At 36.1% G+C, this 24,965-nt stretch overlaps 1 protein-coding gene across 2 annotated transcripts; it reads left to right on the top strand.

Annotated features, from left to right (window-relative positions):
• Positions 1 to 501: 501 nt before the first annotated feature.
• LOC113522279 (protein krasavietz) lies at positions 502 to 23,266 on the top strand. Of its 2 annotated transcripts, none has more exons than XM_026907956.3 (12): positions 502 to 657; positions 992 to 1,063; positions 10,648 to 10,824; positions 13,487 to 13,587; positions 14,840 to 14,905; positions 15,477 to 15,549; positions 16,208 to 16,373; positions 17,736 to 17,847; positions 18,597 to 18,728; positions 19,611 to 19,757; positions 21,046 to 21,241; positions 22,948 to 23,266. In XM_026907956.3, exons 2-12 carry the CDS (start codon positions 1,003 to 1,005, stop codon positions 22,974 to 22,976), a joined length of 1,260 nt encoding a protein of 419 aa, XP_026763757.1. In that variant the 5' UTR covers positions 502 to 657; positions 992 to 1,002; the 3' UTR covers positions 22,977 to 23,266. The 2 variants fall into 2 exon arrangements, with proteins under 2 accessions (XP_026763757.1, XP_026763758.1); XM_026907957.3 differs by lacking the exon at positions 502 to 657 and adding an exon at positions 682 to 830.
• The last annotated feature ends 1,699 nt before the right edge of the window (positions 23,267 to 24,965 follow it).

Below are 24,965 nucleotides of genomic sequence, written 5' to 3'. Positions count from 1 at the left end.
ATAAACAGGGTCGGTATTTTTGATATTCAACAAAACTTACTAAGAGAAAAAAGTACACTCGCTTTCATATATCATTATTTTTACAATTAAAAACTATTTGTAATTTTCTTTCACATTATTAAAATTAACTTCAGAAGAACGTTCCTATATTTTAGAAAAAAATGTCTATGGTCTTTTGTTTTTTCTGCCATTTTTAGTCAAATAATTTCCTTTCAAATTGGTATTTTTTGTAAAGTGCTATAAAATTTATCAAATTTATTGTGGTTTCTTTTAAAATATTTTTACATATATAAAAGCTGAAATTATCTTCTTTTAGTTATTGTTTTAATTTTTCTTATATATCCCTTTTTCAACTATTTCTAACTTTTCTAAGTACCTTAATGCCCCATATTTATTTTTCCCGACAATTTACCATTCTCAATTTACGAAAAATTATAAGAATTATCTCTATAGAATATAATAATTAATGTAAAAGGTTAATTTTTACTAAACTATTTGAATCTCCAATCATATTCGTACCGGAAATCCGGCGACTCCGTACACGTTGTCTGTAGCTAAGGAATAGAGATCGTCGTACCGTTTCTTTCTATTCTGAACAGGCGCATTCCAAGAGAACTCGCAAAAGGAGTAAAAGGCTCCTACATAACCTGTCACTACGTAAGTATTCGTGCACACATAGATAGAAAGTAGTTTTGCGCAACGCGTTACGTGCGTACTTTATAGGATAAAACTGCAGTCCTTGCTGAGTCATAGAATATTGTGAACTTGTGATCGAGGTACGAGTTTTCCTCGAGCATCTCTCCATTGTCCACGAAACCGCCAATTTCGGAGTAAGTAGAGCGTCGAGACGACGCCATAAGTCTTTAGAGGGCGAAGTTCTGAGTTTTCATGGTGTTGCGTGGCGCAGCGGGGCGACGACCCCACAGCTAACGGGCACCACCTTTCATATTATTATTCTCATTCTCCTAATTGCCACGTGTTTTTGTTACAGCAATAAATTGTATGAGTCAGAAGGTAGAAAAACCAGTATTATCGGGTCAACGGATCAAGACCAGAAAAAGAGGTGAGTCTTATTCTCGAATTTTTTCCATGTTCTTTCAAGACATCTAGTTACGTCGATTGATACCACCTTGACCGTGATTTTCCTATAGTTGTGTAAGTGGGTCAGGCCTGTGTGTGATTAAACTTGGTTGTCAAACAAAGAAAATTGGCATCATAAATAAAGTTTAGAATTTTTTTTTTTTTCATTTAACAATATCTATTAGTTTTACATTTCACATTTGGTCAGTGAGTAGTGTTGGGATCCATCAATGTCATTACAATACACCTGTCCCACTTACATGAACATCAAAGCCCTTTTGTTTGCTAGTTACATGCCAAGAAAATGGAGGTAGGTAGGTACATATTAAATCTTGTTCATAAAAATTTCAAACATCTAATAAACATGAAATGTTTTTATGTATATGTCAGTGTATGAAGTGATGAAACTTAAAATAGGTTTGTAGGTTATATTTTTTTTTTTTTTTTAGTAAGTAGATTGATTTATATTGGCTTAATTTTGGTTTAAATTAAAATAATGTTCAATTAGTCATGTATCATTATTTACAATGAACAAGTAACAGGATACTGATATGACCTACAATTGACATAAAAATGAGACATTGATATCTTGTTATTATTTAATGTGTTACCTTGAATTGTGTCCAGATATTTATGGATGCATTAGATATTTTGTTCAACATTTTAATTATTAATTTATATTGTTTATTGCATATACTATAATATATACACATTAATAATACATACAAAACACATAATGGTGAAAACAAATGTCTAATAGAAACCTCTACTCACTAAGAGCTTCTGACAAAGCGAATATGGAAAGTATTCTGAATTTTTGATGAAACAAAATAAAAATAAATGTAGATTAACAAAAAATCTACACTAATTGAAAGCTTTTTATTCTTGCAGTCAAATATAAATAGAAAATTGATGTTTTTTTTTTTATGATTCGTGGGTACATCTTAAAAAAAACATATGGAACAAATTAGACTATAGAATAGCTTGTATTCTGTCTAATGTCAAATTTTTGTATTTCCAGTATGTCTTATCTTTCTTTTATCTTGATCTTTATTATCAAATGGAGGGGTCACTAAATAAATAAATAAAAATAACCATTCATTCAAGGTCTCCCTTGTATGAATTGAAGATTGTTTTTAGTTTAATATATTATATTACTGTTAGCAAATTTGTGAAATAGCATGAACCATGTATAGAATACTGTAAAATACTGCCAATAAGTTGTTATTATGATGACACATATGCATGTATGAATCATCATGGCCTATCATTTTCTTATTATTATATACAATTAAGCTTTACATAAATACCTACATATAATATTTATTTTTATATGTAATAATTAACTTGTGATGATTTGAATCTATCTACACTTGTACACAACAAAATTGTTTCACTTATTATCAATACACAGACAAAACCGCTAAGTTAGAAAGCTGAAATTTGGAATATAGATTTATTTCAAAATGCAGTCATCCATTAAGAAAGGAAGGATGAAACAACACTACGCTTGCTATGACTGGCAACAATTGGTTACTTTGTAAATTAATAAAATATATACCTACATACATACGTATCTGTCACGTCTATCTCCCATTAGGGTAGGCAGAAACAATGGAACGCCAAATGCTTCGATTCAAACAAACCTCTTTCGCTTCTTCCACATTAATCAATCTTTTCATACACGCTCGCCGGTCACGGGTACTTTTAATTTGTCCCTTCTTCAGCACGTCGCCTATTTGGTCAACATACGTCCGTCTAGGGCGGCCCCTACCGACATCTCCATTCATTCTTGCTCCATAAATCTCTTTCGTAACTCTTCTTTCATTCATCCTGTCCAAATGACCAAACCAACGCAACATTCCTTTTTCGATTTTTGTCACTACATCGTCTTTCAGTACACACTTCTCTCTAATCACACTGTTATTATTATATTACATACACCTACATTTAAATAATATTATTTAATCTTCAGTTTATGATTTGAATATGAATGTACAATATAATTTTGGCCATTAATAATAGGTTATCTTCCTGTACAAAGGTCCTATTTTTAATATCCATTTAAAATTACAGTCCAAGTCGAATGTTCACTTTTTTTTTTTTAATATGTAAAGAAATCTATTTTATCTTTGCGGTGCGATGATGAGGCAATTAATCCTCACACGCTTGAATCTAAATGGCCGCGTATTTTGCGATTTCAGTGGAATTTTTCCCGTGAACGCTTAGGCTATGGAATGAGTACCCTGCCGAGGTTTCCCTATAGACTATAGTTATTAAAAAAAAACTTATTAAAGTTTTTTCAAGGTCAGCAATGCGCATGTTCTTTTAGGTTTTTATGGATGAAAATAGAATGGCAACTCGGCCTAAACTATCAGTATACGTTGGCGGGACACCAGTGAAGTATGACAGGTGAGGATGAAGCAGGTCAGTTGGACCGTCGTGATTAATTCATTCGAATGAACCACGGTGGTTTCCGCGTGGAGATCGACCGGTATATTGCTAGTAATGGGCCTGTTAGATCTCATTACTCAAAAATCCTCTTCCCCCGATATCGTCTAGTTATATTTTTGTTCCAATTTTTATAAATTGGGTACATGAACAGTGACATACTGTATAGTTTATTTCAATGCAGCCATTAATGGCGACCACATGCAGTGTTATTGTGCAGAATATGCACATGGTTGAACCGCCTTGGCATAAGTGTCTGGCCATATGTCGTGTGCTATATGCAGAATTATACTAGTGTTTTGCCCGCTACTTTGTTCGCATGAATTTCAGTAATCGAAATATCAATGAAATAGATTACCTAGATGGCGTATCATAATAAAACATTCATTATCTTTTTATCAGAGGGAGACTTTGTACAACAGTCGTTTGCTTAGGCACCTCTGTCCCATTTGTGTTTCTACCGTGAAGCAGTTGTGTTTGCATGGCTATGTTTCGGTTTGAAGGGTGGGAATGGCGGTGAATTTACAGAGTACAGAGGCATAATACCTTAATTCTCAGGAATGACAACGCATGGAGGTTACATGAGAGAAACAGTATACTCTTTTATGTCCATGGTACTGCTCATGTTTATAGGCGACGGCTCCTACTTTCCATCAGGTGGGCCGTCAGCTAGTTTGCCATTTTAAGTTGCGTAAAAAAAATCACTAAGTTACTGGGACCACACGGCATAATTAATTACATAAAAGCAAGATGCAGCAAAGGGGTAACAACAGTAGCGATCTCTTCCAAACAATTGTTTCTTTTTTGTTTCCAAAAAAAAAAAATAGATTTTTTAATAACTAATATAAAACTAAAATAACAGAAATAATTACTAAAAAAAATTAGTCATAATATCATAACACTTGTGTACATAAAAAAAAATGTCAGATGAATTAAAAATTTTCTTTTTCTAGCCGTTTACAAAAAGTATGTACGCGTTTCAAATAGCGATACTAATAAATAAACCCAGTGATCTAAACTGGTCCAAGAACCCAACTGTATTGAAATGGCAACTTTCGTGTGGTCGAAAATCTGAATCGATAGATCAGCACTTTTGTCATAGTACTTCTAGCTAGTGTCTAATTTGTTCAGCATACTAATAAATAAACCCAGTTATCTGAACTTGTCCACGAACCCAACTGTATTGAAATGGCAACTTTCGTTGTGGTCGAAAATCTGAATCCATAGATCAGCACTTTTGTCATAGTACTTCTAACTAGTGTCTAATTTGTTCAGCATACTAATAAATAAACCCAGTGATCTGAACTGGTCCAAGAGCCCAACTGTATTGAAATGGCAACTTTCGTGTGGTCGAAAATCTGAATCGATAGATCAGCACTTTTGTCATAGTACTTCTAGTTAGTGTCTAATTTGTTCAGCATACTAATAAATAAACCCAGTGATCTAAACTGGTCCAAGAACCCAACTGTATTGAAATGACAACTTTCGTGTGGTCGAAAATCTGTATCGATAGATCAGGACTTTTGTTATAGTATTCTAGCTAGTGTTCAATTTGTTCAGCATACTAATAAATAAACCCAGTGATCTGAACTTGTCCAAGAGCCCAACTGTATTGAAATGACAACTTTCGTGTGGTCGAAAATCTGAATCGATAGATCAGCACTTTTGTCATAATACTTCTAGCTAGTGTCTAATTTGTTCAGCATTAGTTTATGGTCTTACAATACTAATGTAATAGTAGAAATGATCACTATGGTGTGGTCGAAAATCTATTTCGATAGTCTAGTTATTTTGTTATTACAACAATAGTATTGAGATTTATGTCACCAGACTCCTAACATGTCATGTCCACTCCTATAATATTTTTGTTTTTGATGGGTAATAATGGAATGGTAACCCCGCCTGAGCTAGCTGAACACGCTGGCGGGGCACCAGTGATCTCTCCAGTGACCAGGGTGATCGATGAGAATGAAAACAGGCCAGTTAGCCCATTATGATGAATCCATCAGGAATTACCCATGATAGTTTTCAGAGGGAACCGCGTGGAGGTCGACCTGGCCGGGTATATTGCTAGCAATGGGATTCTTAGTCTCTATTACTGACAATCCCTTTCTACACACACCTATAAGGTTGTGGTTGGTAACACTTCCTGACCGTTTTTGACTTGAGTGTAGTATGGACAATTTATGTAGGTTTAACTTTATTATTACGAGAATAGTTTTTTTTTTCTTCAATATGTTCTCCGCCTTATTTATGAGGGCTACGAGGGGGAAAGGAATTGTTAGTAATGGGGTTTAACAACCCCGATGCTAGCAATATACCCTAACAGATTGACCTACGCGTTTTCCCCTGGAAGCCATCGGTTAATTATTATTGATGAATTGATCCTTACCTATCATCTCTCACTGATACCCCGCCAGCGTATACCGATAGCGCAGACGGGGTTGACATTTAATCTTCACCCATTAAAAAAGACGAGAGCTACATGGAAAGGGGGGCGTGCCGGTCATGGTATATTTATGATTATAGAAAAATAAAATTTCATTCTCCTATTTCGTACATTATTATCATTTTGCGAACGCTTGTCATTAAGTCTAGTCCTTGATCACAACTTCAGCCAACCGACCTAACCTCCACGTGGTCCCGCCTGGAAACCATTGTGCTGAATTCCATGTATATTCATTACAATCCGCTAACTGACCTGCCGTTTCATTCTCACCTATCATCCCCTCACTGGTGCCCCGCCAGCGTATACCGATAGCGCAGGCGGGGTTACCACTCCATTATCACCCATTAAAAAAACCAACCGATATAGGCCGTCGATGATTTCATCAGCTTCGACCATGTTTGCAATTTGATATTCTATTAACACCATTGACATTGAATCGAAACATTCGTGAAATGGAATCGAGGCTCCAGTTTGCGCCTTAATTAATTTCATTCGAACAATCGTCGTGATTGTCACATATTGCGTAAAAAATCATCGTCGTTACATAAATAGGGAAACGGCGGCAATAAAACAGCGTCTCACGGTGTGCCGGTTATCTTATCAGACGTACGAGGAAGTGTTAATAATGTAGCCACTGTCAGGTGACAAACTCATGCAGTTTTTATATAGCTTCACTATTGGCGTATTTAACGCTTGACCGAGCGTGACGGTGCATCTTACTTGCATATGCCTAACCTAGCCTTTACCTGTGTTGTTTTGTACGCCTAATCTGTCTACATTAGGCGTATAAATTAAAGATTGTTCTACAAAAAAAATTGGCTTCAATTGTGTCAAAACGCCTTATATTGATCTAAAAACTGTTTTCTCACTCTGATTATTTCTTGTAATTTTTTATATTTATAATAAGTTTACTATTGTAATCTTTTGGAGGAAACAATAAAGAGTATCTGTCTGTCTAAAAACTAAACTACTGTACCGATTTTAACAAAATGTTTCTAATTTGTAAGTAATATCCTTTCAGATAGAAAAATAGATTATTCCAAATCGGTTTACAACTAACGGAGTTATGAGGTAACGAACGTAAAAATTAATACACTGAATTGAGAATTTTAGAGAATAAAGGAAATTAAGATAGAAACGGTGGGGCGACACATTATCCCAGCATTTGCAGTGCTAAATTGGTAATTATGAAACCTCTTAATAAACAATTTTCTTACTGCACTGCACGAACTAACATACACATGACTGCATAGTAAGTAGACAAGAAATTTAACGACATTCCATTCATCTAAAATGATCTTTAGGATTTAATTAAAATACTCCCATGCAATTTATTGTTGGATGCGACAAAATACGAGTCAATTCCAGCCGTTCTTATATCGGTCTATAATATTATATATGTGGGCACTTGCAGTGTGTACCGTTATGGGGGCAATGACACCATCAGTGCTGGACGACTCCAATGATTTCACGTAATTTCCAAAACAGATTAGACAGTGAAAATCGTTTGAAACACATTCTGTCTTTCGGCTGGGGTAATCATAGTTAAATTCTTACTCATGTAAATGTAAAAGTGAGTTTGTTTGTTACTTGTAATGGCTAAACAATCACTATGAAATTTAGTATACACGTTCTATATGAGATAAAGAAGGATATAGGCTACTTTATGGGATATAAACGTGAGGTCACGCGAGCGAAGTCGCGGGTAAATCCTAGTTATATAATAAACTTGTAACTATGTCTGTACATAGGAAATATTTAAGATAAACTAACATGAGGGGTCTTAAATGCAAAACAATGATTTTTAGATTTAGAAAAATAGTTAAAAAATAAGTTCCACTGACTTGAAAAATGAATAAGTCTTCAATTCGACGGTTTATTTATATATTTTTTATTTTGTGCAATGACTATATAATTGCAAGGGCTCATGCTTGTTGCAATTTTTGGCAATACTAAAGTTAAGTAACTTATTTGATAGTTATAACTTAATAGACGGCTTGGATACCTCTGTCCCATTCGTGTTTCTACCGTGAAGCGGTTGTGTGTGCATGGCTGTGTTTCGGTTTGAAGGGTGGGATATGGCGTGAATTTACTGGGTACAGAGGAATAACACCTGAGTCCAAACAAGCTGACGGCCTACCTGATGGAAAGTGGTAACCGTCGCCTATAGACATGAGCAGTACCATGGACATAACAGATTATACTGTTTCCTGTAAATAAAACGAATGGAACAGAGGTACCCAAGCAAACGACTTTTGTAGTCTCCCTCTGGTAAGTCTACATATACAAAAAAAAATACATAAGAGAGTAATATTTTATATATATTAAGGATTGATCCTAAGGATAATAGAGACCATTGGAGGCATTTGAAGGCCTTTGCTAATAAGCAAACAGACAACAGCACTTAAATAAATAATAGCTTGTTAAAAAAAATTTTGTCTGAATAAAGGCTTATATTATTATTATTATTATAAGGAATAATCCTTATAATAATTCAGGAGTGTTTTCAAATTCGCTATTCCAAAAGGAGTCTTATTTTTGTTGTAAATAGCAGGATGCAATAATAAAACATATAATGTATTTGTGATATAAAATAGTAAGTTTAATCAAAACATACAAGACACGTTTTATATAAAATCTGACATAGAACAAACATAAAAATAATATATTGTTCTAAAAAAAAAACCTCAGTGTCAACAGCCAGAAATTTTTACAATTTTGACCTGAAGGTTTCTTGCGTTGTGTAAATAAGTTTATTGGGAATTGTGTTGCCCATGTTTCTAAACTAAGCATCATGATTTACTTATTCTGTACACGAAACAAGTTGTTAACTAAGCAGTGCGATATCTAGTTATAAATATTAATTTGCAGTAAATGATCGTTTACTTGTAATATTGGTTTTACTGCCGAATAGGCCTTCGGCTTGCGGGCAATACGCCTACATTTAAAATCTTAAGTAGGTATTGACAAGGTATAGCAACGTTGTATCTCGATTAATGCAACGTAATATGGGCATTATATGTTATAATAAAATACCGAAGGATATTTGGAATGTTATAATAAAATACACGAAGGATATTTGCAGAATATACGTTTGGAACGTGATTTAATATTGAACGTTCAAAACTGTTAAAATTAAAACACGCTGTCAGACACCGATGGCTGACGCGGCCTAAACGGAAAGTCTAGTGTCAGCCACCGATGGCTGACATGGCGCTCAACGTGTTAAATAACACTTCTTGAATAAAGCCACTCACACTAAACGAATACTTGAATGACAAATGTACATGGTTTTAGTCGATCATGCATGGGCTTTTATATATTTAAATAAATACATATTATGTTAACAGAGATTTAAAACTGCTTGTAAATAAGTATATGTATTTGATTAAGGATGATTCGAATTTAAAAACTTACATCAAAATTGTATTTTTTTTATATAGTATGTTTGTAAAATGTCAATATCTCAAAGCACGATCGGTCTTAGCTTATCTATGTAGCCTCAAAGGGGGGAGGGAGATAGGTCGTGTCACAGTCAATACTTTTTTAATAGATAAAGATGAAATAGTAACTCGATCTGCGCTATTGCTATAGCAGCTGGTGCCCAGTGAGAATAAAAGCAGGTTAGTTGGGCCATCGTGTCAAATTCGACAAGAATTAACCACATGATTTCCAAGATTCATGATAATATAATTCAAAACGACGGATCAATATGAAAATGGTGGAAGCAAGAGATGTATGGGACATTAAATTTCAAAATAGGATATCGAATGATGTTTAAAAGTTATATCCACAAATGATTCACGTGTTAAACTTATTTATAGTCAAAATATCACTTGGAATACACGTGCTTGGTGTTAGTTGATCATGCATGTGATTTACAATGAATTCAGTCTGTTATACTCGTGTGCCCAAATGAATATTAAGTAAAACCCATTTAAAAAGATCAACAACGGAATTTCTTTGGTTTTATATGTATTGTAATTGTACCAGCCGTTAACTGTGCACTGCTGAACATAGCCTCCCCCATGAGGGGGGTTTGACAGTAGTTGTCACGCCTGGCAGGTAGGTTGACAACCGCAGTTTGGCTTTCGCTGATGTTTTACCCTCGTAAAAGATAATCGAAAGTCAAACCCTGCTGCCTTTCCCTATATAATTAAGTTCTCTTAGTCGACTCTTACAACACCCACGGGAAAGGAAGGGTTGGCCTATTCTATGCCGAGACCACACTAATTGTAATTTTAGTATCTGCATGAAATTATCATGCTTTATTTATTTATGTATCACATTAATCGTCCTTAATGTTACTTTTATTGCGTCTCATGTGTGACATTGTGTTATCAAGTATAAAATTACATCTCCAAATAAGATGGACAGTGTATTGTTGTCGTTTCCAAGACCCTCTTGTCACTTTTATCAGAGGGAGACTTTGTACAAAAGTCGATTGCTTGGGTACCTCTGTCCCATTCGTGTTTTAACCGTGAAGCAGTTGTGTTTGCATGGCTGTGTTTCACAGTAAAATTAATTATTTTAATTTAAAACTACTAAACTATGATAAAATTTCGTTCATAATATGTCTTTTAGATGTAAACAGATTTGGTAAATTCTTAACTGACAGAATTATGAGGTAGTAAATATAAAAAAATATATCCTTCCTTGTTCCTCAGATGAGAAAGAGAAGTATGACCCTAACGGGTTCCGCGACGCGCTGGTGCAGGGGCTGGAGCGCGCCGGCGGGGACCTGGACACCGCGTACAAATTCCTAGACGGGGCTGGCTCCAAGCTCGACTACCGCCGCTATGGGGAGGTCATATTCGACGTACTCATTGCGGGCGGCTTGCTACGTAAGTATATGGCACTATCTCATCTTCTTGCGGATTTTTTTTAGTAAACTAATATCCCTAATAATATAGCTTCCTGTACATGAAAGATTTTTTAAAATTGTTTACCTTTTTTTTTTTAGTTACTCTATTCTTCTAAAAATTCAATTGAATGAATGAATAAATAGTTTATGTTCTCTTCACAAAAGGTAGTTAAAAGTAATAACTTGAGGTATAATTAAATATGTGAGACTTATTTTGTGAGAGACTGGTGATTTTTTTTATACGACTTAAAATGCTGACGGAAAGAACCTGATGGAAAGTGGTAACCGTCGCCTATAGACATTTTTTTTATACAATTTAGAATATCAAACAAGCTGACGGCCTACCTGATGGAAAGTGGTAACCGTCGCCTATAGATATGAGCAGTACCATGGACATAACAGTATACACATACTGTTTCGCCCATGACACCCCCCATGCGTTGCCATTCCCGAGGACTCAGATGTTATTCCTCTGAACCCGATAAATTCACACCATATCCCACCTTTCAAACCGAAACACAGCCATGCAAACACAACTGCTTCACGGTAGAATTCTGCTTCACGAATGGGAATTCGTGTTTCTACCGTCGATCATACCAGAGGTACCCAAGCAATCGACTTTTGTACAATGTCTCCCTCTGGTTTTCTGCAGTAGGTTTTGAAAAGACCTGTGTTACAAGTCACCAGTGCTCCATCTCCATGGACTACACAAATATATGGCAACCATAAATAATTAGTCAATTAATAAAACTGGAAACTAGCAAGATTAGGATGTAATGGTCTCCATTCAAAAATTACAAGCGTAGAAACAAAGAGAGATTATATTTAATATAAAACACACTTCATATTATGAATTCCCACGAATACAAGAGAAAACAAGTATGGCGCACGCGAGTCCGATGTTTTCCTTCTAGTAAAGTATTGCAAATAGAAATAATCTTTAATTCAATATAACAAGTTTTATTTATCACAAGGTAATTGTATTTTTTTTTACGATTACTGCTAGGTTCGGCCTATCGTTATCTGTCCAGAAGAATCCACGAGAGAGTCAACATACTGTTTATTACGTAATTTATACAAATTTCGTCATTAACTGGTTACAAGTATCACAAATAACTATTGACAGACTTTACCAAGTCATTATCTTACTACCCTTACGTTTTCCTCTTCCATTCATCTCTATTTACGGTCTTTCTTTCTCATTTTGGTCCTATTATCTTCTCACATAGTTCAGCCATGTCTTTATAAGTCTCTCTCCACCGTTATGGCCACCCACCTTTATACTTAAATAAGCCTTAGTTTACCAAAGTGTGGCAATGTCGCACTTCTATAAGTTAAAGTAGGAAGTGTCAATACTTTTTTTAAAATATAACATGACTAAATACAGTTTCAAATTTCAATGTTATCAATTAAATATATTAAAGGATAAAATATTTAGTTTTTTTTTTTTGCTACCACTTTCCATAAGGTGGGCCGTCAGCTTGTTTGCCATACTAAGTTGTATAAAAAAAAGCTTATAAATTCCTTGATTTATGTAAATATGTCTAGGTATACCGTTAATTTTATTGTAAAGACTCATTGTCGTGACCTTGTAATGATAGTAGCATGTTAGTAATGACAAAATGTTTGAAACTAACTTTTGTAATATTACCATTTCACCTTATGGTACCAAATTTCATTTTTTTAATTTGACACCAACCTGAAAGGAGATTGCCTACATGATTGTCTGTTTATTCTAATTGCCGAGTGTACGGCTTCACTCATTACAAGGGATGAGGGCTTCGTATTATTTGCGCAGTAAACAAGGGGGCGATTGATCTAATGTTGGCATTTAATTTAATGATCCCATCGGGTCGAGGTCGTGGGGTTGTCTCGTGTGCTTATATGCCGAGGTGAGGTGTTTGACCCCATATTGCGTCCTATTGATGAAATGAATGGCAAGTAATGTTTACCATAGAGGTAGGATATGTATTTGAATATATTTTAAAGTTAAAAAACTTTGAGTCTGTTAGGTGTAATTTTTTGTAGCATAGACTAGCAAATGGAATGTTTCATCCGATTTAAAATCGTATATTACAAATTATTAAGATTTTGTTTATAAAAAAAAATGTGAACAACTTTAGTTGTGGCAAAATATTATATATACCAACACGGGAATAAATTCTCTAGAAGGCAAAAAGAATTTATCAAATTTTGGTAAGAATTAGTGACGTACCTATTTAAAAAAAAAATTAGATAATGAGAACCAATTGAGGAAACGGTATTTTTTTTTTATCTATTCGTATGTTGATTTTCGAGTTGTACCTTTATTTATTTATTGCCCAATTTTTTAGTTTGATTACGCAGTTGATCGAAAAATTTGAACTCTGTAATTAAATTTTTTAATAACTCAGGGCCACCTCCCTCAGTTAAGGTCTACAGTTGGCAGTATTGATAGCTGTAGATTTTGGGTGACTTCCTCCCTAACTTACTGAGTTATCGCAATAATTAACATGATGAGACACATGGCTAGAGTCCTGAACATGCATGTTGACAAACTCTTTGTTCGTTCGTAATATATCTGATTGATTTAATATTTAACAATACTTGGTTTGTTTGGTGTGAGCATCATGACATAATGTGCCCGTTTGTTTGCACGCCAGTACCCGGCGGCTCGGTGTCCATGGACGGCGAGTCGCCTAAGACCAACACGTGCATCTTCGCCGCCAACGATGATATGGACACGATGCGAAACTTCGAACAGGTAACTGTATATTTTATAATAGTTAACAAGTCAGGTTACATGCATATTTCTATAACTAATAACGCAACTTTTAAAATATATGTAGTCTAGTGTTATTTAATTCATTATAATTGTTACTTCATTTTCTCGCATTGTATAATTATGTTAAAGTGAATGCTGTGAATACCTTTAATAGGCGTGTGCATTAATATTGTATTGTATTTAATGTTTGTTATATATGTTATAATGCAATATGCTGTTGGTGTTCCTTTAACCCTTTGCATGATTTTTTTATTGGTGAAATCAAAGTGATATAATTCATGTTTAAAATTAAAGGAAAAATGGTTAAAACAATAAATTTGACAGCTATGTTTTTTTTCTGCAATGGGCATTAAAAAATTAACCAGACACAATCAACTTAAAGTGAACTCGGTCTTTTATATAAGTTTTAGGCATTCAATGTTATGATGGAAATTTCCACCAGTATGCAAAGAAGAGTTAAATAAGTAAATAAATAGTAATACAATTGTTAATGATTACCAAATCTCTATAACGGAAGCAATCAGATGATATATTTTTATACCACAAAGTTGGCAGTAAGCATAAAATCTATCTATCTAAAACACGCGTGCATACGTGCTTGTTTTATATGTATGTATGTATGGTGTTCTCTGACGTTTCTGACCCGCTTTCGTTATACACAAAGATTTTTAACATGGATTATTTAATTACTTGCCATCACAAGTACGAAAAGAAAAGAAAGCATGTTATGTGTTGCCATATCTAAGGACTGTATTATTATGGCGCCATACTCGATAATTTCACTTCCATATTCTACCTTTCAAACCTAACACAGTTGCTTACTGGCAGAAATACGAGAATCGTCACTTATACTGAAATGGCAATGAGAAAGAGAATTATTAATATCAGTTTGAGTAGTTTTTTAGTTTAGCCATTACAAATGGACAAATCAAATCTTTCTTCTTTATATATAGATAGACAGATAGATACTCTTTATTGTTTCCTCCAAAAGATTACAATACTTCTTTATAATATTAATATTGGTAAAGCTGGAGTAAATGTATATATACAGGGGAGCAGTATATTCATTATATTTTCTAATTTTATCTCTTAAATGATGAAAAACATGGCTAGAGTCCTGAACTATTGTGTTGAGAAACCCTTTCTCGTTCGATCATCTCTGAATAACCCAATATATTTATATATTATTGTTCTTTATATACATTTTGTTATATAAATTGTAAATTTGCAGGTGTTTGTTAAACTGATGCGCCGGTACAAATACTTGGAGAAGATGTTCGAGGAAGAGATGAAAAAGGTAAGAGAAGTTAATGTTTGAATATGCATTGCATAGGACTATATTTGTATATCTAAGAAACAAGTGTCGTGTCCATTCTTTTGAGTCATAGACGAGTCTTAAAACTAATGATGTAATGTCAACTTAGGAAGCAAAAGGAACATTGTCATCATAGACACTTGTCGCTGGAAATTGTGTTGCAGTATTACCAGTATTGCAGTTCATCAGAGGGAGACTTTGTACAAAAGTCGTTTGCTTGGATACCTCTGTCCCATTCGTGTTTCCATCGTGAAGCGGTTGTGTTTGCATGGCTGTGTTTCGGTTTGAAGGGTGGGATATGGCAGTGAATTTACAGGGTACAGAGGAATAACACTTGAATCCTCAGGAATGGCAACGAATGGGGAGTATCATGGGCGAAACAGTATACTCTGTTACGTCCACGGTACTGCTCGTGTCTATAGGCGACGGTTATCACTTTCCATCAAGGTGGCTCGTAAGCTTATTTGCCAGTCTAAGTTGTATAAAAAAAATATTTGTTTAATATTTGTTTTGCCAATTATTATGCAAATTAATATATAATTTATTACTACAGGTGCTTGTATACCTGAAGGGATTCGAGCCCCCTCAACGTATCAAGTTGGCGCGCATGACGGCGCTTTGGATTGGTAAGTCACTAATATATACTGAAGGTAGAACTTAAAATCTGGTATATGATTTATCTTGATATGCCGTCTAAAAGTGGTTTTATCCATTTAATTAGATTTGCTACTTTTGAAATATACTCGTATGGAATTAGCGGGCATTACGCCATATACTTTGTGATTCCTGAGAACTATGGTATTATATCTCATTATCCTGTAATTATTCAACCTTTAGCAGTCAGATATAAACTGCGTAGGGTAGGATACATCTCAGGATTACAGTAGATTCCGAAGAAAAAACTGTGTACGAGGAAAGGTAAAACTGTAGAAAATTGCTAGCTATATACTTTATTAGGTAGACTTCTTTAATTCGGCCTGAAAATCATCATGGTTAATTTCTATCGAATTCGTCATGATGGACCAACTGATCTGGCCCTCTAGACAAGTGGCAAGCGAATTCGTCGATGGAATCAACATCACTAGTGAGTCTGTGAGTTGGAATGAGTCATCCGGTGTTGCTATCTCATTCTGTCATGTCAACGACGAATTCGCTTGTCACTTATCTCGAGGCTTTGATTTTTCATTTTCGCCTTTCATCCCTCGCTGGTGTCCTGCCAACATAAACTTATAGCATAGGTGGGGTCAACATTCATCCATTAAGAAAAGTATGTGTTGCATACAGGCAACGGATGCGTGCCGCCATCAGTACTCCTGGTGCTGGTGAACGAGCACCTGCTAAAGGATAACCTAGCCCTGGACTTCGTGCTGGAGGTGTTCGCCACCGTGAAGCAGGAGCGCGGCGTCGCCTCCCTCGTCACTGCTCTCAAGAAGGGACAGCTCGAGGGCAGGTAGGCACGATGGTGTCAGCGCCTAGGTATTAGCTGATTGTAGACCTATTATTACCCATTTTTTTAATAAACTGGATACCAAAATAATTCTACTCTTAATAAAAAAATTGTGTTTTTAAAACACTCAATTCCATTGTTTTATGTGGGTATGAGTACTTGTATAATCCGAGGTTGATATAAATTTAAAAATGCCGACTTTCCGATATAATTTTCCGTGTATTTTTTACGCCATATTTTACAAGACAATATTTTTTACTTTTGCCTTACAGCAAAGACACAGACATAGATACTGCCTTAACAGTACTCATATTTAGTAACCAATTTTATTATAGAAAATGGTAATATTTTTGATATAAGTAGAGGGACAGCAAATTGTCATTTAACATAGTATACATTCATCATCATCATTTCAGCCGTTAACTGTCCACTGCTGGACATAGGCCTTCCCCATAAGAGGAGTTTTACCAATAGTTGCCACGTTTTGCAGGCGGTTGGGCAACTGCAGTTAGGCTTTTAAAGATGTTTTAAGAGAAATGATGCTGTCCATCCCTTGACCATTAAGTACCCTTAGTCGTCTTATACGACACTCACAGGAAAGGAAGGGATGGGTTATTCTATGCCGGGACGATATGGCCAAATATACATTAATTACCAATTAATAAACTAATAGAGTAAAATGTCTTGTACCTTATTACCTACCCCCATATTGTTACAGTAGTGATTTTTTCAATAGAATCACAATGTTTGTGTGGGGATAAAACAAAGCTCCATGTACTGGCTCTTCGCATGATTGTGACAGAGTCATTAGTGGTGCTACATTGAAATATTATTTTGTATATAAATAATTAGTCTTTCTTAAGGATAACTTTATATTTTCCAGTTATATTTCCAGCCAGAAACATGGCTAAAAGATTCCATCAAGTTTAATGAGGCATGGTGTATATTAGTACAACATACCTTTAATTTCGTGTGGTCCGAATGTTCGAGCAATAGAATTGACCACACCTTCCTTTCTCATGGGTAAGAGGCGACTAAGGAGGTCGAGGGATGGGCAGTAGTGTCTCTCTTAAAGTATCTGCAAAAGCTACTAATAACAAAACTCCTCTAGAGGCAGGCTTACGTTCAGCAGATACTGGTATACAGATAGATAGTGATAGCTATTATATGACTTTGACACTAAATGTGGCGACACGTAGACACTTCCATACATCTACATACATTTGTTTTTATACACTTACATGCTAAATTAAAAGTAATTTGAGGTTTTAATATAAGTAGAGGTCTTATTTTAAAATATTACTGCTTCATGTATGTGTACTATTAAATCACAGTGTTGTTAATACTGTGTATGTATTTATGTAGGCTGCTCGAGTTCCTGCCGCTGAACCGTCGCAGCGAGGACGTGCTGGCGGCTTCGTTCGCGTCGCGCGGCCTCGCCGAGCTGCTCAAGTTGCATCGCGCGCAGGCCTTCCAGGTACGCACTCATTCCACTATACTGTAAACCAACTTAATATACACAAATTCAAATCCTTTATTTGCAAGAAATGCAATTCACAACTGCAATTACACAGTACAGAAACAGAAAGTACATGCCACATTCTACCTGTAGGGTGTGTAAAATAAAAAGGGAAAATACATTCGGGTTATAATTAATAATAATAAATTTATTTGCAATGATTTTGGGTATAAAACATTTGATCTTACAAATTAAAAGTACCTTACAAAATCTACTTAGGTCAAGCGTGCAAATATTGAGAACAAAAAAACTAGATATTTGAAATTCACACTGTTACAAATCTATCACTATTATATTAAACATTTTGTCATACATTATTGCAACTGAAATTTAAAATTAAATAAAATTAACAAAATACTTCAAAGTACTTCAGTACACTGCAACTCACTCACAATGATTTTTTTTTTAATTAAATAAATTATTACTAAAAAAAAAAGATATTTAAAATCCTCAAAAATAATAACGCATGTGTGTCATAGAGTAGTTACTTAAAAAAATATATGATCCAAAACATAACATATTTCATAATTTCAGCCATTATTCGTCCACTGCGGGACATTTAATCATTTCAGCCATTATTCGACCCCTGCTGGACATTTCATCATTTCAGCCATTGTGTCCATCAGCAGCAGCAGATATAAAATGTCCAGCAGTGGACGGATAATGCCTGAACAAACTTATTTGCTTAATGTTAACTGTGTTTACAGGAGGCGCGTCGCGAGCTGACGCAGGCGCTACTGGACGAGCTGGCCGACGAGAAACCGGTGCGCGACCTCATCCAGGAGCTACGCGACATGGCCGCCAAGCACGCCATACCCGACCACGAGGTCGTCGCCATCGTGAGTACATAAACACCAAAATTCTCTTTATTGAACTACATCCAGTGAAAAAATGGCCATGCGCTCCCAGCATAGAATAGGCCACCCCTTCCTATCTCGTGAGTGTCATAAAAGGCGACTAAGAGAGAGCAAAGGATGGGTAGCAGCGTCCCTCTTAAAACATCTTTAAAGCCTAACTGCGATTTCTAATCCACCTGCTAACTGTGGCAACTACTGGCAAAACCTCCCAAGGGGGAAGCTTATGTTCAGCAGTGGACAGTTAAATGCTGATATATATAATGATAGTGAACAGAATCTTACAATTGGTTCGATTCTGATGCATTATGTTTTAGGGATATACAGAGGTAGAGAAAATCGTTATTACGATCATTTCCAGTGAGTCTGACAACTTGACAAATGTTTAAACATTTTTATTGCACTGCGCTGCTTTGTTGTGGTAAATGGAACCAAAAATTTTTTGTATCTATAAAATATTTAATCAATTAAAATTAAAATTAAAAGTAGAATACTACTCTTTCAATATTTTTTATTCCAACCAGTGATTATATCTCGGTCACAACAATGAAGCTGTGACTACACTAGTTTGTACAAAATATATTATTTTTATATTCTTTAAATTTGATTCACAATACAAGAGAAAAAAAAAAATTGAAAACTGCTTTTTTTTTATTATAAAAATGCCCCGTTTCGTATGATGATACCCGATGACGAGTCAGAGCGTCGCGACACGTGATGTCGGCGCGGGGTGAACGAGTATTTCGCTCTAACCGTTTGCTGACGTCATAAGTCACTACGCCGTGTCGATATGGCAAGCTGATCACGCAACACGCACCCCAATGTTGACGCAATAGAGTGCATTGTCTAATGTATGCTGTATTACAGATCTGGCAGTGCGTGATGTCGCGCGGCGAATGGAACAAGAAGGAAGAGTTGTTGGCCGAACAGGCCGCCAAACATCTGAGGCACTACACGCCGTTGTTGGCTGCGTTCGCGCAGTCAGCTAAGGCGGAAATAGCTTTGCTCACCAAGGTAAATACTTGGTGTCAAGTTTAGCATTTTTTTTTTTTGTTATAGAGCCAAGACTTCTCAATTGTTAAACTATTTATAATATTTTTATTAAATAGGGGAAATTTATATTTATTAAATGGAATGGAAAACGGGTATTTTCTCATATCGATTACATTCTTAGTAAAGTATCAATAATATTAAAAAATCTTTTTTTTTTTTTCTTGCTAACTACTACTTTATAACAACTTTATAGTTCTATCAAAAGGTTTTCCTTTTTAAGGTTATACAAGCTAATAGCCCACTTGATAGAAATTGGTGTACATCGCCTATACTCATGAACAGTACATTGGACATAACAGAGTGTTCTATGTCGCCCATGACACCCTTGACTTGGTCGAGACTCTGTCCTAGTTTCTCGGGACTTTACAATCATACTCGACTAATATTGCTTCAATGAAGTTGTGAAACTATCACTTTTTACAGCAACACGTTACTGAATTTTTTTGCTAATTTTGAATTATCTGGTTTGTATATGCGCACGATTAGAGCCGGCCCGACGTATGTTGCGCGGGCCGGTGTCGAAGTGCGCTACAGTGACGCGCGGATCATCCTCGGACCGCGACCGTTCGTGGGCCGATCACACTGGCCGCACTACATGATTCTCATGATTATGATAAATGTAATTGTAACTTTTAACCCTTGGAGCGATCGGCTCTAGGCTACTTCGCTACACACACTGCGTCACCGATTTTTTAAATTACCAAATTTCGATTAGAGATTTTGGATAAATGGGGTACCAAAGTCGATTAGAGGTTATGGATAAATTGGTTTTTTGATGGGTGAAAATGGTATGGTAACCCCGCCTGCGCTATCGGTATACGCTGGCGGAGCACCAGTGAAGGGTGATAGATGAGAATGAAAACAGGCCAGTTAGCCCATCATGATGAATTCATCAGGAATTAACCATGATAGTTTACAGGGAGAACCGCGAGGAGGTCGATCTGGTTGGGTATATTGCTAGCAATGGGATTCTCAGTCTCCAATACTAACAGTCCCTTTGCCCCCAAGGATAAATGGGTTTATTACCTACATAAATTTAATGAAAATGACGCTGCAAATTCAAGTTATGCAACAGACGCTGTTTGCATTAGCGTGCGGTACCACATTTTTGTTCGGTACAGCGTACGATGCATAAACACTCGAGAGGTTAACCACCTACCAATTACATTAAACTGGCCGTCAGTCTGTGTGCTGTTCTAAGTATCACGAAATAATATATATATATATATATGTTTATGATGAATACCAGGTGCAGGAGTACTGCTACGAGAACATGAGCTTCATGCGAGCGTTCAGCAAGCTGGTACTGATGTTGTACAAGACGAACGTCCTCTCGGAGGAGGTGATACTCAAGTGGTACCGCGAGCCCAACTCGAGCAAGGGCAAGATGATGTTCCTCGACCAGATGAAGAAGTTTGTCGAGTGGCTTCAGAGCGCCGAGGAGGGTGAGTACGAACACCTGGCCAGCACCGGCTCTCTTTATTTAACGTAAGATTTGACCTAAACAAATATTAATGTTAGTTTGTTTAGATCAAATTTTGCAAGCTATTAATCCAGCTTGCATAAATTAACTTGTTTTAAGACAAATGCCTTACCTTGTTCATGTCTTATAGGCAAGCTCTCCTAAACGATTAGTATCTGCTGACAAGAAATCACATAAACTAAAATTTTAGATTATAATAATTCTTTCCCTACTTGTCTCAGCTTTATCATCAGAAACTATATTTTGGTGGCGAATCAATAACGATTTCAATATTTTTTTATATCAGTAAATATTTCCTTCCTCGATTTGAGAAACTGCATTTTCTGACAGATAATTGTATAACCATAAGAATAAGTAACTCACGTGCCAATGCTACTGAAATATACTAATTAATAATAATACCCTTCTTGTCCTTAGACCCTACATAAGTTATCAGGGTTGTCACAAATTTATTCGCATTCTATATAACGTGATTTACGCGTGTCGCGCATAAGAGTACATTTGCGAGAGGAACGCACGCTCTCATTGCGAAGTTTATTGCATGCTAGCCCTAACTTATGGGACGCAAGTTGGACCCGATCTGTTAGTGCGCCAATTTTTTTTTTTTTAGTAATTGAATTCGTGGGAGTGTCGGTTGTATTTAGATATTTTATTGTTATGATAAAATACAGCAGTCTATTGTGGAGTGCTTTCGCTCGGCTGTGAGGAGAAGTAGATGGAAACACATTGCGAGGACCTCAATCGCGAAGGAGGGCCTCATCGACGATCCACTATATAAAAAGCACGACCACTTTGTCTAGAATGTACAACTGAAGAGAGAGATAACAATGCGCACGATTAGAGCCGGCCCGACGTATATTGCGCGGCTCGGTGTCGAAGTGCGCTACAGTGACGCGCGGATCATCCTCGGACCGCGAACGTTCGTGGGCCGATCACACTGGCCGCACTACATTTTCTCTGATAATCGCTATTGATACTATTTGAGCATAAATGGTATCAACCATGGTGTCATGTGACTATAATAACTGTAATTGTAACATTTAACGGCTAAACTATTAGTGAAATATTTAGATAGATAAGATAGATAAATAATTTATTTGCATCACTTACAGCACACAAACAGCAAAAGACACAAATGCAAAGTGAAAAAAGATAAAAAAAGATACATGTACAAAAAGTTTAAAAAAAAAAAACAAAATTAGAATGCATAAAATTAGTAACAATTTTTTTTTTCATGCGTGTGCCACAGTAATACAAAATGGCCACAACTCAGCTTTTTGCTTTGCCCTAAAAAGAGCAAAACACTGATATTCTGTTGTGGCCATTTCATGGTAGGCCCTCTGATCTTATAGCAACTGCTAGGTAGCTACTGAGTCTGTGGTAACCAACACAGATATTGGGTGATTAGTTTCATTATTTAATCATCGTCATCATATCAGCCTTTAACTCTCCACTGTTGAACATAAGACTCCCCCTTGGGTTTGCCAGTAGTTAAGCTTGGCAGTCAGATTGGCAACTGCAGTTAGCGTTTAGAGATGTTTTAACAGGGACGCTGCTGCCCATCCTTCACCCTCCCTTAGTCGGCTCTTACGACACCCATGGTAAAGGTAGGGGTGATCTATTCTACGCTGGCACGACCTATTTTAAACGTTTGCTGTTTATTTACAGAGTCCGAGAGCGGCGAGGAGGAGGATTAGTTTAAGAGCAGCGAGTGAGACTGACACGACACGCGCCGCCCCACCACACAGACGGACGGACACCGGGGCGGTGCCGCCGACACCCGCGCCCTCGCGCACACATAACTAAATAATAATAATAATATAATATAAATAATAAACTATAATTGTTAAACTGCAGGCGCGAGGCGGCGCGGGCGTTACCCACAACTGTATATTGTTCATTTCTAAAGTAACATGTTGATGAAATACAATATTTTTTATTCAATTTTTTTAGGAAAATTCCAATAAATTGTGGTAACACACACACATTGCTGCTGTTTTATTTATTTAGTACAGGATCTGGTTTGTTTTTTTTTAATGGATAATAAAGGAATGGTAACCCCGCTTACGTTATCGGTATACACTGGCGGGGCACCAGTGAGAGATGAATGCGACAAGTATAATCACAATGGTTTCCAGGTGAACCACGTGGAGGTAGACCTGACAGGGATGCCAGCAATGGGGCCATTACCTCCCATTACTAACAATAATATTTCCAGGCATTTAGAATTAATAGTGATATAAATTACTTGCAAATAAATATATGAAAATTGAAAATTTTCCACTTTATTTTGAGCAGTCGTGTAAAAAGCAATCTTACATTTGGCAGTGCCCTGTTTCACAAAGCTTAGTTTACAAGCGTATTAATTACAAGTTAAAATTTTTTTTTATTACTATTATATATTTTTTGTGTACTCTTATAAGTCGTAATGGTACAGCAAAAATATTGGTTATATCGTCTTATTCATTGTTACTAGTGTAATATTATCTGTGGTATTATGTATCAGTAACAAAATGGCGCATTGTTTTCATTCTAAGAACAAGGAATTATACATAGAAGGAATGATAAAAACTTAATTATATGGTTGCCTCCTTTTTTCTTATGCAAATATAATTATTAAAAAAAAAAGACGAAAGATATATCATTAGTTACTATTTTTTCAATTGATAGCAGGCTAGTGTATAGATTTACTTTTATTTATTCATATTTCAAATTTCAAAGACATACATCATATAAGACAGATTTAATTTTAAAGTGCGTAAACAGATGGCGCTTTTTAAATATTTGCTTTCACGTATATAAATACTAAAAGCAGAAACTACAGTAGTAAAAGTAGTCTCGGCTCTGCTATAAGCAAGTTTAAGCAATAATCCTGCTTGTGCACTTGATTTTATTTCTTAATCATACACTTTGTAGGGCGCTGTATACTATACAAGATTATTAAATGTTATAATTTTATTACTTTCCTAGCCTAGCTATATAATACTTGTAGATAGGGCGGAAAGGGATTGTTAGTAATGGAGACTGAGAAACCCATTGCTAGCAATATACCCAACCAGGTCGACCTCTTCGCGGTTCTCCCTGGAAACTTGTGTTTTTTTTTTTTTTTTTTTTGATGGGTGATAATGGTATACCCCGCCTGCGCTAACGGGATACGCTGGCGGAGTACCAGTGAAGTGTGATAGATGAGAATGAGAAGGGTGACAGGGGGAACCGCGAGGAGGTCGACCTGGTTGGGTATATTGCTAGCAATGGGATTCTCAGTCTCCATTACTGACAATCCCTTTCCCCCCGGAAACTTGTGGTTAATTCCTGATGAATTCCTGATGATCATGATGGGCCAACTGGCCTGTTTTCATTTTCATCTATCACCCTTCACTGGTGCTCCACCAGCGTATCCCGTTAGCGCAGGCGGGTTTGCCATACCATTTTCACCCATAAAAAAACCCCGCCTGCAAATCTACCATGATAGCTTCCAGGAGGAACTGCGTGGAGGTCGACTTGATATTGCTAGAAAGGGCTGATAGGTTACTAACAATCCATTGGCTCAATATGACCAATTTATTAAGAGTTAATAAATTTAAAGGATTATACTTTATTTTTAAACTACCTTTTACCCGCGACTTCGTCCGCGTGACTGACCTTGAGCTAATAACCTTCTTCATCCCATATAGTACCTACACGTA

Source organism: Galleria mellonella, unplaced genomic scaffold, assembly GCF_026898425.1.
Source record: "Galleria mellonella isolate WM207_F2 unplaced genomic scaffold, CSIRO_AGI_GalMel_v1 utg1267, whole genome shotgun sequence".
NCBI lineage: Eukaryota > Metazoa > Arthropoda > Insecta > Lepidoptera > Pyralidae > Galleria > Galleria mellonella.
The sequence above is the reverse complement of the archived record's forward strand: the minus strand, read 5'-3'. Positions and strand labels throughout refer to the sequence as shown.